This window comes from Lynx canadensis, chromosome A2, assembly GCF_007474595.2.
Source record: "Lynx canadensis isolate LIC74 chromosome A2, mLynCan4.pri.v2, whole genome shotgun sequence".
Classification (NCBI taxonomy): Eukaryota; Metazoa; Chordata; class Mammalia; order Carnivora; family Felidae; genus Lynx; species Lynx canadensis.
The window spans coordinates 12,075,106-12,091,504 of NC_044304.2; the positions used below are offsets into that span (position 1 = coordinate 12,075,106).

General features: G+C 52.2%; 1 protein-coding gene across 9 annotated transcripts in view; it reads right to left on the reverse strand.

Annotated features, from left to right (window-relative positions):
• Nucleotides 1-9,209: 9,209 nt before the first annotated feature.
• The window catches only part of EPS15L1 (epidermal growth factor receptor pathway substrate 15 like 1), a 98,163-nt gene continuing 90,973 nt past the window's right edge, over nt 9,210-16,399 (reverse strand). For 3 of the 9 annotated variants that reach the window (XM_030303447.1, XM_030303439.1, XM_030303431.1), the window contains 2 exons: nt 14,703-14,908; nt 9,210-9,767 (listed from right to left, as the gene is read on the reverse strand). In XM_030303447.1, coding sequence (XP_030159307.1) covers nt 9,621-9,767; nt 14,703-14,908 — 353 coding nt within the window. In that variant the 3' untranslated portion in view covers nt 9,210-9,620. Of the gene's footprint in view, nt 9,768-13,499; nt 14,396-14,507; nt 14,909-16,399 lie in introns of those variants that run through there. The other 6 variants (XM_030303488.1, XM_030303475.1, XM_030303466.1 and 3 more) reach the window with 4 other exon arrangements.

A 16,399-nucleotide genomic window follows, 5' to 3' on the forward strand; every position in this document is an offset into this window, starting at 1 on the left:
CTTATTATTGTTGCTGTTGTTGGCTTTGCTGGTTCAAGAAACAATCAGGATGTTCACCGCAGCATTATCCATAATGGCCAAAAAGTAGGAAGAACTCAAGCGCCCATCAAAGTATAAGTAAATACACAAAATAATCCACCCACGCAAGGCAGTAATATTCAGCCATTAAAAAAAAGGAACAGGGGCGCCTGGGTGGCGCAGTCGGTTAAGCGTCCGACATCAGCCAGGTCACGATCTCGCGGTCCGGGAGTTCGAGCCCCGCGTCGGGCTCTGGGCTGATGGCTCGGAGCCTGGAGCCTGTTTCCGATTCTGTGTCTCCCTCTCTCTCTGCCCCTCCCCCGTTCATGCTCTGTCTCTCTCTGTCCCAAAAATAAATAAAAAACGTTGAAAAAAAATTAAAAAAAAAAAAAAAGGAACGAAGCACCAGCTCACGCTACAAGGGGGATGAACCTTGCAAACATCGTGCCGAGTGAAAGCAGCCAGACCCAAATCCACACGGTATGTGATCCCATTAACATGAAACATCCAGAACAGGCAGATCCATAGAGACAGAGAACAGACTGGTGGTTCTCAGGGGCAAGGGGAGGGGTATGGGGCGCGGGGGTGTCCCTTGGGGTGACGGGAATGTTCTGGACCTACAGGTGATGGTTGCACAACACTGCGAATGCACCGAGTGCCCCTCAATTGCCCCTTCATTGAGTGGTTAATTGCATGCTATGTATATTTTACCTCAATAAAAACAAAATTATTTTCTGAAAGAAGAAAATGGGAATAGAGGCTTCCATTATAAAATGCTGTCCTTCACAAAATTCTTTAGTGAGTGTGACATAAAATTTGGTCTTTTTTTAGTGTCTCTTCTCTTGATGGATGGATGGAAAACAAGACAGGATACACACGCACACACTTACGCATGCGCACACGCGTGCACTAGAATATCACTCCGCCTTAAAAAAGAAGATTCCGACGCGTGTTACAACACGGATGAGCCTTGAGGACACTATGCTGAGAGAACTGAGCCAGACGCGAAAGACAAATACCGCACGACCCTACGTAGTATTTCTCTTTTGCTATTTGGGGGAGGGATGGGAAATTTGTGTTTAACGGGGACAGACTTTCAGTGTCACAAGATGAAGAATCCTGGAGACTGGATGGTGACGATGGTTACACGACATGAATTCACCGGACACCGACTGGACTGAGAAATGGATAAGACGGTAAGTTTTACAGCTGTGTGTTTTACCGTGATGTGATAAATAAACATAGCATTTGGGAAATCAGACATAACAGCAGAGGACTGACCCGCAGCCTCTCGGAACAGTCACTCCTTTTTTAACAACAGAAGACAGATACACAGAAAGGGGTGAGTTCAAACCCCCTTTTCATTTCATGAGGTAATGCTACCTAGAGCTCCACTAACACGTTATAACTGGATACTTGAGTGACTTTCAGAAAAAACAACGGATTTCCCATTCTAGGGTTTTAAAAAAAATCCCGTTCAGGGGCGCCTGGGTGGCTCGGTTGGTTCAACAACGGACTCTGGATTTTGGCTCAGGTCATGATCTCACGGTTTGTGAGATGGAGCCCCGCATCGGGCTCTGAGCTGATGGCACAGAGCCTGCTTGGGATTGACTCTCTCCATCTCGCTCTGCCTCTCTCTGCCCCACCCCTGCGCGTACGTGCTCTCTCTCTCTCAAAATAAATAAACTTTTTTTAAAAAAAGCAAAAAAAATTCTTTTCAGCCCATGCATTTGTCAGCCTTAAGTCAAGACGGGAAAGAGAGCCCCTAATGTAGACAGTGGGGGAATCAAAACGATGGTATGACCTTGACGTTATCATTAGATTCACAGAAGGAGCCATTCTTATTTCACATAATTTCCTTTTGAGCACGTTGACTCTAAGATTTGTGGGGAAACAGGGAGGGGGACCTCTGGTTTCACAGTGCGGCAAACAACGTAGCATTTAATTTTTATTCTTCCAAGTAATGCCGCCTGCACCCCAGAGAAAGATAGAAATCAAATTACAGAGAAATCAGAAACTGTTCCACCCTAATTAAAAAAAAAAAAAAAAAAATTCAGCTGGAGCTCCATGAGGGCAGAGAAAATGTCTGGCTCGCCACTGCCTCCCCAGTACCCAGCTCGGGCCCTAGATCTGGTGTGGCAAACTATGGCCCGAGGGCCAAATGTGGCCCCCCAAATGGCTTTTTTTTTTAATAGTTTTTTTTTTTTTTTTTTTTTTTTTTTACGTTTATTTATTTTTGAGACAGGGAGAGACAGAGCATGAACTGGGGAGGGTCAGAGAGAGGGAGACACAGAATCCGAAGCAGGCTCCAGGCTCTGAGCTGTCAGCACAGAGCCCGACGCGGGGCTAGAACTCACAGACCGCGAGATCGTGACCTGAGCCGAAGTCGGCCGCTCAACCGACTGAGCCACCCAGGCGCCCCCCAAATGGTTTTGTAAAATAAAGTTTTATTGGCACACAGCCACATGCTGTCTGTTCTCAGGCTGCTTTTGTGCTATAATGGCAGACTTGAGTGATTGCAAGAGAAACCATACGGCCCCAAAAGCCAAACGCATGTACTATCCGGTCCCTGACAGAAAGCCTACCGGCCCCTGGTCCAGAACAACGTGAGTGAAAGTAAAAGTCTGTGGAATTAAATCTGATTCAAAGTACAGTTGGCTGCTGGCAGCATTTCCTGTTTCTGGAAATACGACCGTAGTTGAGGGCATCTGGTTTCTACAGAAATACAGCAGGTCGACCTGGGATGGTTCTCAGGCTCCCGAGAGAAAGTTACAAATGACAAACGGTAAGGGTGCCCCGGGCCCCAGGGCTTAGACCAGACTCTCAGGTGACGGAGGCAGGCGACTCAGTGAGAATGGCCTCTGCGTCACTGGACTGACTACAGGCGGGAAGAATTTTCTGGATCGAGTTACACAGCTGCCACAGGCCCTCCACGAAGGCCAGGTGAGGAGTCTCACGGCCTGACTTACGCTCTTACAGATGCCTTGCCAAAGCCTCCCATCTGTCTGGGGGTCCCCGCGTCCCCCCAAGAAGGTCCACGGCAGCACGGGGGACCCAGAATCTGTCACCGGCTGGTGACCGCTGGAACAATTCCTGCTTGTTCGCTCACCCACGCTTCCCAAGAAAAGGTTTCGTTCAGAGAATACATGTGGGCACCGCCCCAAGGATTGGGATGTAGAGTCAGCAAGACAATTTAAGCAAAAACAGGGTTCGAAGCGGACGGTTGGATGTGAGAGGCGGCAAAAGATAGAGAAAGAGAGTTGGTAGAAATATGGCCAATGGCCTGAAGACAAAGTATCAGAAAAATGCCCCCCCCCCGCAGGGCTTCCTTCCAAGCTGGGGCACGGGCCTGGGGGACAGGGACATGTCTGCGAGGGGTAGGATGTGCTCTAGGCGTGAAAGGAGCCTCCGTAGCTGAAAATCAGTTTCTGGTCATTTCCTCTGTTAAATGAACCATCTTCCTTGGCCCAGTCAATGCTTGAGAGAAAAAGGGCAACTGAGAAGCTCAAACAAATCAAGAAGGTGGCACGGAAGATGGAAAATGGGAGAATCTGCCCCCCCGCCCCCCGCTGCAGTTGGCCAGACGCACTCCTTCCTGGGAGGGCCAGGCAGGCGCAGGTGACAAGGTGGCCGGGGTAAGCCATGAGGGTCAGAGGACTTGTAGGACAGGAGAGTGCGATGGCTCTGTGGCCTCAAGCGTATGTCCAGAGAGAATCAGCCCTGTGGAAGGCTGGGGATCCCCGGAATCCTTCTGGGGCTGGAAGGGATCTACTCTGTAGGATCGTCTTGGTCAAGGACCCGAAGAACCAGCACGTCCCGGGGCCATTGCCCTCCAACTCCTCAGACTTAACTGCAGGAGCTATGAATGCCAGGCCACTTCCAGTAAGTGTCATTGTCGGTTATAAAAATAACCACTGTTGAAGTGGTGACAGGCTCATGATAGAGTCCAGCAGTGCCACTCCAAGGGCAATGGCATCTGTCCTCCTCAAGTGGAAAGTCCCCTGGCCAGGCCTCTGAGTCGGCGCTAGCCTCTTGGTTTCGGACATAACCACCATTTTCCCCGTCTGTGGGCCGAAAATGGACTTGGTCCGCCCAAGGCACTCGGGACACGGGAGCCCCCTTCTCTCCACGGGCCTTCGTACCATCTCCGGGAAAGTTAACAGCAGGTCTGAGGGGCCTCCCGGCTCCCCGCCTACCCCACACCAATTTCCCTTGGAACGAGCCTCCCATACTCAGCGACAGAGTGGTAGCTTATCCAGTATAGACGAGAGTTAGCTCTCCGCACGTTCCTGGGTAGCAGACCTAGGCGGCACGAGCCCCTGCTATCGAAGTGCAAGGCAATCACTATCGTGGCGACCATTGCTTTAATAAGAACCCTCCGAATCAGTAATAACAAAAACCGCTACCACCGGCTGGGGGAGAGGGGAAACGGGGAGTTGTTGTTCCATGGCTATGAAGTTTCAGTTTTGCAAGATGAAAAACTTCTAGAGAGCTATTGCACAACAACGCGAAGAGAGTCCACACTACTGAATCGCACAGTAAAAATCGTTGAGATGGTGCATTTTGTTAGGTGGGTTTTTTTTTTTCCTCCTTACCACAGTTAGTAACAAAAATAGATGACAAAACAACCACTGCTACTGTTCTTTCTGTGCTTTCTACCTTGAGCGTCTAGAATGTGCTGAGAACACTGCCATGGATTCTCACAACAGCCCTGGGAGATGATGTTATTCTCTCCACTGTACAGAGGAGGAGAAACGGTCCCAAGGGATGGTGTGGGCTCCCCCGGGTCTATCGAGAGGGGAGCTGGGTTTACACCGAGTCTGTCCGACTCAAGGCTGTGTCCTTCCCAGCCCACCCATGGTCTCTTCACCCCTCAGGGTCTTCTCTGGTCTCCCTTAGGGGAAGAGAAGCCAGAAGACTCTTATCCTAGGATCTGGAACCGGAAAGGAATCGCAGATCCGGTCCACCATGCTGTTCTCTTAGAACCAGGATCCCCACTTCCTTTAAAAAGTGTGTTTACGGCTGAACAATGGCCACATCTCATCTTGGGTCTTTTTTTGGCTCTCAGAATGGAAACTCTGCCCTTTGTCTCGAGCACAAAGAAACAATATTCACTGCAGGCCATTATCTGAAAAGCCCTTATGTTCTGGTCCCCAGAAAGGGTTCTCTACCCCCAGATTGAAGGTCAGTGTAGGAAGACCATTGCAAGGTCACAGAATTGCTCATTTATTAAACTGAGGCTTCTCATAAAATATTTTTTTTTAATTTATAAAGTACATATTATAGTATTGATATATATCCTTGTCACAATATTTTGATATTGACATGTTATAGACTCTATATGTTATAATAGTATTATCATTATACATGAGAGTCTATTATAGGTCAGACTAATAATATATACAATACTACTACAATTATATATAATAGTATGTGTAGTAAGTATTTATTTGAGAGAGACAGAGTTAGAGCAGGGAAGAGGGGCAGAGGGAGAGAGAGAGGGAGAGAGAGAGAAACTTAGGCAGGCTCCGCATTGAGTGTGGGGCTCGATCCGACAGCCCTGGATCATGAGCTGAACTGAAATCAAGAGGTGGACGCTCAACCAACTAAGACATCCAGGTGCCCCATGTAGTAAATATATAATAGTGTATACACACACACACACACACACACACACACACACACACTAGTTATTTAAGCTAGCATTTCTCCCTTAGCTATCGAATGGTTTTCAAGAGTGGAAAAATATCTTTTTCAATTTTTTTTAAGGCATGGAAAAATATTTTTTATTGAAATACATTTGACATACAACATTGCGTAAATTTTTACAACACTGCGTAAATTTAAGGTGTACACGTTAATTTGATACACTTAGGTATTATAATACGATTTCCATTTAGCAAGAATTAGCACCTCTATTGCATTACATAATCATAATTCCTTTTTAGTGGCTGGAATAATTAAGCTCTAGTCTCTTCTTAGCATGTTTGGTGATCATAATACGATATTGTTACCTAGAGGTGCACGAAACATTTTAAGTAAAGATGAGGCTAGCAGGATGGTTTCCGTTTTCTTCTTTATTGTTACCTGAACTCCTAAAATATGTGTGCCTTTCTGGAGACTTGAATCACAATCTTAAGACTTTTAAAGCTAGAAAGGTCTTCGTCCGGTCCGGCCTCCTTGCCAAAGGAGGAAAGTGAGTCCCAGAGCAGTTAGGTAGCGTGTGCCCAAGGTCATGAAGCAGGAGTATACTGCCGCTGGAGAGCAAATCAAAGAGATATTTAAAAACCCACTAAACATAAACATGCAAGCCCATATCACGTAATTTCTCTGGAATAAGTCTGTGATAAGGATCACATTTCCCTTTATGTTTTTCCAACAACAGCTCATGATACAATTTGTACGGCTCCTGGTAACTTTTACTGGGGAAAATTTGGGGAAAAAAAACAACAACAACAAAAAGTACCACGTTTCAAAAGGAACCAGATCTGATAAGGCGGCAGAAATATTTACTCCATTATTTCAAGAGGCAGGTTCTTTGTTTCTCAGACGCTTCCTGTTTTAAAAATAGCTTTCCACAACTGTTCCAGGACTAGGATGTCCTTTTAAATGAAACGGGCTTTGAAGATGCAATTTCATTTCAGTGGCAGATAATCGGCCAGCCTTTTGCAGGAGGCGGCTCGGACCGGGTATCCTGGACCCTTGGGTGCCTGTCCCGCGGCAGCCGGGGCTGGGTGGCTGGACGGTGAGGAGGTGGGGAAGCAGCCAGCACAGGTGGGAGCCTGAACAGAGCGGGGCACCTGCTAAGGGGACAAAGGCTTCCAGCCATCGGGCGGCACATCAGCGATGTTGCGAAATCAAAGGTGCTGCCGTTCACATGCGGGATGTGATTGGATGGAGGGAGGGTATGACCCTTAGCTTTAGGCGTGATCGTGGCCTGGTGGCTGCGTGAGAAGGCGCCCACCTTTCTGAGCGACGCGTACTTGGATGGGGAAGGACGAAATGATGCCGTGACCGAAGTGCCTTAAAGCCTGGCTGCAAAGGGATCGGACACCGGGCGACGCGTATGCGGGGGTTTACTGTGCTCTTCTCGCAGCTACTATGTTTGGAGATTCTCATAATAAATGCTTTCGAACTGGATACTCTGTGTTTTAGGAAAGGGTGTGCGTGTTCCCTGCCGAGGAAGAGGCAGAGCGAGCCCGCGGGAGCGGGGAGGGATCGGTGGATTGGAGGCTGATTTTGGGTGTCTGTGTAGGAGCATCCCTGAGTGTGGGGGGGAGGCTGGGGAGAAAGGAAATGGGACTTAAAACTGGCTCATAACCGTTTTTGGGGGGGCGGGGTGTCTGGGAACCTTTAACAACCAAATGAAAACATCATGGACACCCTCCACATAAACAAGAAAAATTTACACAAATGCAACCTCAGGGGTTCAAGGATTCCCTAAAGCCCATCGCACCTCCCTGGGTAAGAGCTCCTAAGTCAGTGCACGGTCCTCCATTTCTAAGACGTAAAGAGACTCTTTCTGTGCCTTTTCTAGGTGCAGTGGATACGTAAAAAAGCAGCGGGGCAAGAAGAAACAAACCTTTTCCAAGACCGGCAAAATGCTGAACCACCGGCGCTTTGGGGCTTTGAGGCTCCGGGCAAATGACTACAAGACGCGGAGCCTCGGTTTTCCCACCAGGAAAATGCACGGTCGCCTTGCCTCGCCTGCCAGGTGGCTCTGAGGCTGAAACAAAATGATGGAAGCTGAATCATTGCAAACACGGAGAGGGTTTCGCCTCATGCCCACGTGCAGAGCTGTGACCACCTTGGGGAGCAGGGACACGGTGACTGCCACCTGAGGGGTGGAAGCCTGAGGAATCGCCCCCAGCCACATTCTGGAAGCTGCTGGCTCTTCCAGAGAGGATGGGGGGCACGCCCCTCAGAGGTCAGGAAGCCCACAGGCTTCGTGCGAGGCCCCAGACCCACGTCACTGCCAAGGACAGAGAAGCCAGGCGGTCTCCTGGGCACCAGGGAATCCCACACCCTCCAGGACCCCGGGGGCCCCTCGTGCGTAACCTGGAAAAGGGAGATTTAATTTCCCAATATTGGTTCATTAGTTCTAACAAATGTACCGTTATGAGTACAAGAGGTTAAAAACAGGGGAATTTGTTAGGGGTTTATGGGAACCCCTTTGCATTATCTTTGTGATTTTTCTGCAAATCTGAAACTGGGTCTAAGAAGTAAAGTTTACTAAAGCATAAGAACACGCAAATAAATACGTCTGTTAGAATGATTCCCTGGAGGTGATAAAGCATGTGCATTGGGGGGCAGGGGGGCTGAGAAGCAGCAGGCAGGGGGGCGGGGGTGAGCGGCCCTGCCTTGGCTGGGGAAGGGGAGCAGGCAGAGACCTTGGCCCAGAGATACACAACAAACACCGAAAAGGAACTTTTCCAAAGAAGGGTCTTAGAATCTGACCCTACCAGAAGGGGCTGGGGCTGGGTCCCCTGAGATTTCCCGGAACGGTTGATCCTGACATTCCCATCTCGTCCCCTCCCGAACCTGCGTGGTTTGGGGGTCAGAGGTTCTCTGCTGCATTTTCTCTGGATAAAGGCTCTTCCCAGGCTATGCTCAGGCCGCTCAGACTCGAAAGTTATTATCATCTTTATCTGAAAGAAGTTGGTGGCGGGTGGGGAGGGGGGGAGGAGGGAAGGGGGGGGGGTGGGTCTCGTCTCCCTGGGGACAGCGAGAAGCAAAGCAGGGGGCAGATCTGCAATATCTTCAGCAACTCCTGAGGTCGTCCTGTCAACAGTTACATCCAAGCTTCCGGAACGTTCTAGGGGAACACAGCTGCATCCTAGGGGGAAACTGTCCCGTTTCCCGATTCTGACTACGGGTTTCGGACTGCCCAGCGGCCTCGCCCCCGATGGAGACCAGGCCTCAGCGAACAGCACAGGGCTCTTTTTTTCAAATTGCGGGGCCTTGACAAAGGGCCGCCCCCTCTAGTGACAATGACCCTGGGGAGCCAGGGCGACCCTGAAAACGTCCCAAATTGGCTTTGTGGCCCTAGAAGCCACTCAAGCGCTTAGGATTCACACAGGAACCTTCCATCTGGTTTTCCGCCCACCGCGGGGCTGGTTTCCCTCTGGGATACCACGTGTGAACGTTAAAGCCAGGAAGATAACATTTCAATGAAAGGGAAAGAAAGATTGTGTTTTGTATTAAAATACTTTATATTAACCATTCGAACTGAATTTTATACAACGGATGCGGACACCGCCCAGATGTCTGTCTCAGAAGAGGGGGTCGGGGAGGCGTCGGGTGGGGGCGCCCCGGCACCGGCGCGAGCAGGAGACGAAAGGCCGGGAGTCACGGTCCCGTGCTCCGGGCGGAGGGAGAACCGGGTGCCGCCGCTCAACAGGGACGTCACGGCGCAGGTGAGCCCCCCGAGCCCGAGGCCCTCTGACCCGCGAGTCCTTGGCGAACAGTGGCGGCCACGCGTCACCACGTGAAACGGGGGCCACTGTGCGTGCGTGCGTGCGTACAGACAGACTCGAGCTTTCTCCTTTTGCACCAGCGCCCCCGCGGCCGTCCCGCCCGCGCCGGTGGCCGGGGCCGGGCGCCTAGGCGGCGGGCATGTCAGCCTTGCTGAGCGCGATGGCCAGCTCCAGGTCCTCCTGCTCCTGCCGCCGCAGCCGCGCCAGCCTCTCCTGCTCCGCCTTCTCGCTCTCCCGCTTGGCCCACGCGAGTTGCTGCTCCTCATTGCCAAACTGCAAAGGAAAATGGAGGTGGGGTTACTCGGCCCGGAAGCTGCGAGCCGCCACTTGGGGGTCGGGGGGGGGGGGGGCGAGGAGGGCGCCTCCCGCGCGCGCTGTCGGGGTGCAGGAGAATGCAATGCTGGGGTGCGCTGAGGGGGGGGGCGGGGGCCGCGTGACGTGCACGTGAAAACCGGCAGAAGCCAAAGAAGCCCGTGTCTCGGTCGGGAGCGGGGAGGGGACACGCACGCCCCCGGGTCCTAACCCAGGGTCACATGCACTGAGAAACGGTCTGACCTGAACTGCCACCTGGGACCTCAGAGAAACTAGTCGCCCTGCCCGCAGGAAACCAAGGCAGGCAACGCGAGGCGTCAGTTTGGGGACACAGATTTCCTGCAACTCCCCAGGGTCGGAGTCTATGAGGCTTCAACGGGGGTGTGAAGGAGGAGCCTCCGCGTGGCCTCCTCTCGGGGCGTCTCTGAAAACGGCGGCGGAGCAGAGGTCTGAACCGAGGAGCTCAAACAGCGAACCCACAAGGCCCGGACCTCGATGACGGGCCGATGACACCAGTGGGTGGAAGGTGCCGAGACTGGAGAGTTCTGGCACGTGCACGGGGCTCTGGGCTTCACATGTGCACAGACGACTGTCTTGAAACGCGGCATCTCTACCCCGGCCACGGTCCGGGGAGCTCTGGGCCTGCTAAGCGCCACTTTGTACTTGAACATTTACAGCAGCCAATCGGTCCAGGAGTTCTTGAGGTCCTTTTCCGAAAGTTTCAATTCAAAAAAAAATTTTTTTCAGCAGCAGAGGAAACCGTTCTGATACCAAGATGGGTGGTTTCAAACCAGTCAAGGCACCTTAGCTTTCTGGCAAGAAAAGCAAAGCTAGATCTCACACGCTCTTCCCGTGGCGTGGGTCGCTGGCTCCCCCCAAGACCCCCCGTCACATGCCCCAACGCAGACTCGGGGCCCTTCCCAGGTCTCTTCTCTGCACCCGCTCTGCCGGCTCTTCACTAAGCACTGGACGACACCAAAGAAACAGGCAGGCCGGCCCTTGGAAAGGTGGCCCTCGGGAACAGGCATACAGACAATCCCAATCTGACACGGGCTTCGAGGAGGCCCATACAGACCCCAGGGGGAGCACTGGGGAAGGAAGCACAAAGAAATTCGCGGCTACCTCTTCACACATGTACTGAGCCTGAGTGGCAACTGGGGGGTGAGCTCGTCCGACAGGTGGGGACACGGAGGCCTGGGGACAGCAGGGAGCTCTGGCCCGCAGCACGCTGGACTTTCTCTCTGGGTCTGGGTGGAGGCGGGGCAGGGGCGGTCAGCCACAGCTGAGGAGTTGGGGCTACAGGGCACCTTCGTGAGTGTGGCTTTTGCCGGGGTGGGGGGTTACCAGCCAACCCTGACGTTGCCAGAACAGAGCATGGGGTGGGAGGGGCTAGACTTCCAAGGGCTTGTGCACCAGAGTGGGGGAGGGGCGGTGGAGGAAGCCTGGTCTGGACCACATGTGGCCTGGAGAAGGAGGTGGGACAGGAGAGGCAGCCTCCCTCCGTCTGGCCTTGGGAGTCAGGTGGGGACAAGTGTGGGGTCAGCATGAAAAAGAGCCGTCCCCAGGAAGAAAAGCTAAGTCTGACTTTCTCAAAGAAGCTACCCAGAAAAGCGTGCAGGGGGGTGATGAGTCTCCAGGTAGGACTCCCTGAAATCTGGTCCCCACCCCTGTTTCCACTGCCCATCACAGAAAGCCCCCACCCCCGCACTCTGGGGAATTTTCCCATACCTCATCAGGAGAAAAACAAGGAAAAAACAACAAATGCTGGCAGAAATGGCAGCATGGTTGACAGGGACCTTGTCCTCTGTCAGCTCAGAGGAGGGGGTGGGTGGGGGCTGACAGGCAACGGCCAAGGTGATCCAGCCACAGCCTGGAAGCAAGGCCAGGAGGGGTCAAGTATCAGCTGAGGCCACACAGCCACACCATGATTCCCGCCCAGCCCCAGAGTCTTAGGATGTCACCACAAAGCCTCCTGCTCAAGGGGTCTCCATTTTCAAGTTAGATGTGCTGACAGGAACATTCCAGATGCCTTCAGAGCAGACTGGGTTGGGGCCAGCTTCAGGATCCTCTATGGAGACTCGAACCAAGCATATGGTTTGTGCGCACTTGAGAAGCAGGCTGGACCATCGTTTCCGAGAGAACACCGGAGGAAGAGGGTTCCTTGTGGCTCCCTCTGGGCCTCATGTCAGCAGAAAATTCTCTCCGGGTCCCAGCGGACCCCGGTCCTCTGACCTGCCCACGTCGTGAAGGCCAGAACCTGGAGCACCTGTGGATGCGGCCGCCACTCCATCAACGGCAGCTGACTCCCGCTTCACCCCTGCGCCGTCCTGGAGCGGAGACAGTGGGGCACAGGTTGCTGCCCTCCCTCGACATCTCGAGGCGGACACTTAGCAGTTTTACTTCAGCAGCCTCTTGGCAGAAATCCGGGGTCCAGACGGCTCCGCACACAAGGCACCCGGGACCGTTCCTCCCCGGGGCCCGAGGCGTGTGACAGAGCCTGTACCGTGCCATGCGCGGGACGCCTGCAGCCACCTCCCGCTGGCTCACTGCTGCCACCGTGAGAATCGCATCCAACTCGGTTGAGGGTGCACGGTGCACCCATCTGATAGCTGCTCTGCACTTCTGGAAAAAAGAGCCATTTTGCTAACCTATAAATGCTACTTCCTAATAAACACATTTGCCTGAGACAGAAAGTCTTGTTTTGAAAGAAATCTTGGAGACGTTTCCCGTGAACAGCTCCAAGGACAAGTAACCCATTGATGGAAACTCGGGGCTCATAAATTAGAGGCTTCCAGAGTGGCAGAGCCAGGGCGCCAACGGGGGACGGCACGCGCAGTGACATCGGCGTAACTGAGCTCCAGTGCGGACCCAGAGGCTTCTGCGCGGGGAACAGGGCGTCTCGGTGCCACTCTTAGAACATCCGAGCTGAAGGAGTCACAGTGCCAGTGACTGGGCAGGAAGAGACCTGTCAGCGTTTACTTGGGGAAGCTGAAATACACAAACCGGAGGAACCGACTCTGGCCCTGTTTTGAGTTGGCCCAGATCTTCAAGGTCCAGGGAACCAGAAACCAGTGGCCAATGGGCTGCATCCCTGGATGCCATGAAAACGCAAAGACATCCTGAGTGCCCCAAGGTGGGACAGGTTGACCATCTTGGGACTATAGTAGGACCGAAGGGGACAAACCAAACCAGTCAGGTGTCCTGCCTGCCTCCCCCCACACTCCATCCCAGCAGAGTGGCCAAATCCCACTGTCGGGTCATTTCCTCTGGAAAAACTGGGGCATCCAAAGCGGGAAAGGCGATTTCAAACAAAGAACAGCAGGGCTGCAAACTGGGTGGAACCTGATCCCCCACCTGGAAACGAGAATGATCAAATACCAGGGATGTTTCTGGAATGACCAAAAATGTTGGGCCAAATGACAGCTTGAAACCTCAGATTTTTTTTTTTTTAAATATTTTCCCCAAACCAGCCATCAGGTGGGGGGTGGGGGTCACAGAAACAGAACCATGCATTTCAGAAAGAGAACAGTCGTTTCTCCCAATTGCCAATCACATCTACTTACCCCTCTTCCCTACCCAAAGCAGAGTGCCCGAATCATACGTGAACAGCTCTATTTTTCTCATCAGCGTTTAACATTTTTTTTCCCCACCAAAATACAAATGTGGTACTGTTCAAGAAACTGTAGATAAAGCGGGTTTTGTTTTGGGCTTTTATTAATAATGTTGCCATTTGTATACATCCACAGTGTGCACTGGCTGTCAACAAAATTCAGCTGAGGGCAGTCGTAAAATATTTATAGGTCGCCAAGAGCCGAGAACGCGTCGGCATCTCGGGCGATTTCGGTAACGCCACAGGACGGCTAGCTGTGCACGAGGTGGATCTGAAGCGAATCAGGCACTCACTGGGCACCGACAGGGCAGAGCCTGTGTTAGGACAGAGAGTCTGGGAGCAGGAGCCTCTATTAGGTCATGCGTCTCCACCCCTAGCCAGGAAACAAAAGTACTTTGCAAATTCGAATGAAGAAAACCTTTTCGAAAACAAACACTGCGCGACACACAGACCGTGAAACCAGTTCTGGGAAGACAACATCTGAAGCTCTCGGAGGACAAGATTCTCGGTACCCAGGAAGGTACTGAAAACAGCCTGGAGGGACAGCGTTTTACAACCTGGAATCTTTTCTTGCGCTCCGCTCCGAGAAACAAAGCCAGGCTTTCAGAAATCCCAGGATTAGCTTCTGAAAAGGCACTTAGCTTTGCTAACTGGCTCCGGGAGGGTTTTGGTTTTGGTTTAGTTTTGGCAAAGGGAAAGGGCGTCAGGGCAGTTGTTCTGGGCTGGACGTCTCTGTGCATTGTAGCTGGTAACTGAATTAAGCGCTGAAAAATCAAATGGCTCTTCCTTTGCGGGTCCTGCCTGGGTCCATCCGTCCTCACTAGCCGCTCCAAATGCACTGGGGCGGGCCCATCACAACTCTGGCAACGGAGACCCTTCTGGGGGCAGCGGCACCCTAACGAAACTTCTGCCGTCTTGTTTTCAGACTTCGGAAGCGTGCGACACCTCAGCTGCCAAGAGTCCCTGAACACAACAGCCTCTGGGCGACAGAAATAACACAGAGTCTAACCAGGAAGGACAGAAACAGGCCTGTGTGGCCACCCCGCTGGAAGAAAGCATGCCCTTATCACAGAGTATCCAAACCGTAGCTCTTTTTTTTGTTTTATTGAGAAACTGTTTTTCTTACAGAAAGCAGCAGTACAGAATAAATAACACAAGTGAGAGCACTGAGGTACCGGGGGACATAAGCCAAGTTTGCCTTTGGAAAGAGACAAAAAAAACAACCCCAAAGAAGCTGCAAGCGGAGGGTTGGGGGTGGGGGGTGGCGCAGAGGAAGCTCAACTTACAGAGGTGAAGTCTGCAAAGCCCAAGGAAGAGGCTTTAGAAGGTTTAGCTGAAGAGGAGGGAGCAAATGGATCTTTTCCACTAAACGGGTCCCCAAACCCCTTTTTATTTTGGAACGGGTCACTGCTGTCAGCCCCGAGTGGCTGGAATGGATCGGGGGGCTCGGGAAAGTCTGCAGAACCAAGCTGGCTTACAGGTGTACTTTTACCTGGAAAGTTTAGGAGAAAAAAGAAAAAAAAAAAAAAAAGGGAGAAAAAAAAAAAGAAATACAAGTTACTGACCACGGACAGAACAGAGTCCTGACCGAGGAGGCCGGCACGCGCTCACGGAGACACCCTCTCCCTCTTTGGAAAGGGCTGGAATGCCGCTCAGTGGTGGGACAGATCCCGGGGAATCCTGGGTGGATCTCGCTTTATGCTCACCTTATCCCAGAGGCTTAACGGGTTTGCGGGCAAATACAAGAAAACCACTTCAGACAACCCCCTCCCTTCCCCACCCCACACAGCTAAAATTTACTGTCTTTAACAAGCGTACTCGCAGGCATGTTTCAAAGTGACTCATTTTAGTGTGGCAACACATTTACTTATCACACGGAAAGTCATGGCTGAGCAGAAAAATACACTGTAAAACTTCTAACAAAAAAAAGGGGGGGGGGTATCTGCAGTTAAAAGGGGGAATTGGTTTCACAACATGGTACAGAGTTAGCATTAGTTGTGAGGCTCACCAGACAAACCCCCTCTGCTATCCTGAGATTCAGATTTGTTTTCAGCTCCCACTTCTGCCCTTTGGTGCTGGTGGCTCCAACGGGCAGGATTTGGGCCCTTCTGGGTTCTTGCTGAGAGGGTGGCTCTAGGATGCCTGGGTCCTGGCAAGGCAGATCGCTACGGGATGAGTGTGGGATACACATGCTTAGAGTTAGAGACAACTGAGGCCCTGAGATCACGCTAGGGGCTGTGGCTTGAGGGCAGGCAGCTTCTCCTAACAAGTCCTGCCAGCGTGCTAGAATATTCCACTAGGAACCAGGGGCCTCCCCAGGCCTGCCTAGCAACACTTGATGAGCCTCCAGGATCTGCCCATTTTGTAGGCCGGGTCCCTGCCTGACGCCACTCCTTTGCCCGATGGCAGGCCAGGGCGGTCGGGGCACCCAGAGTGAGGTGTTTAATTCAGTCCAAGCAGGTCTGCATCCAAGCCCCAGGCTAGAGACTAGAGGGCGCTTAACATAATTCCAAGTTGTCAATCCAGCTGTTTACGTTTACTCTTGCAATTTCAAAACTAATGTGTGCGAAGAACCTAAAAGCCAAGGGCCACATTGCACATATGACCTGGGACATCTAGCTGCACATCCAGAAGATGCCTCCAGCCCCGAGTGGCATCTCAGGTGCCCCCATGCAGCACCTGAGCCTGGGACACCTGCCTTCCTCACCCAGCCAGCCTCTGCCACATCACCTGCCAGCTAGAGAGACCGCCCACCCGTCCATCTTCAGGCCCAGCTCTCAAAACCATCCTCTCCATGCTGCTGCTCGGGCTACATTTCTAAAGGCCCTGAGGTGTCCCCAAGAGCTCTGGGGCCACGGCCTGCCTCTGCTTCTTTTAGTGTCAAGACCTCACCAAGGACAAGCACCTCAGCCCCAGCTGGCCGGTTTCCTACGTGTGAAGCGGGAATAAAGAGGCAGGGGTCAGATGAGATGGCTGAGGCGTG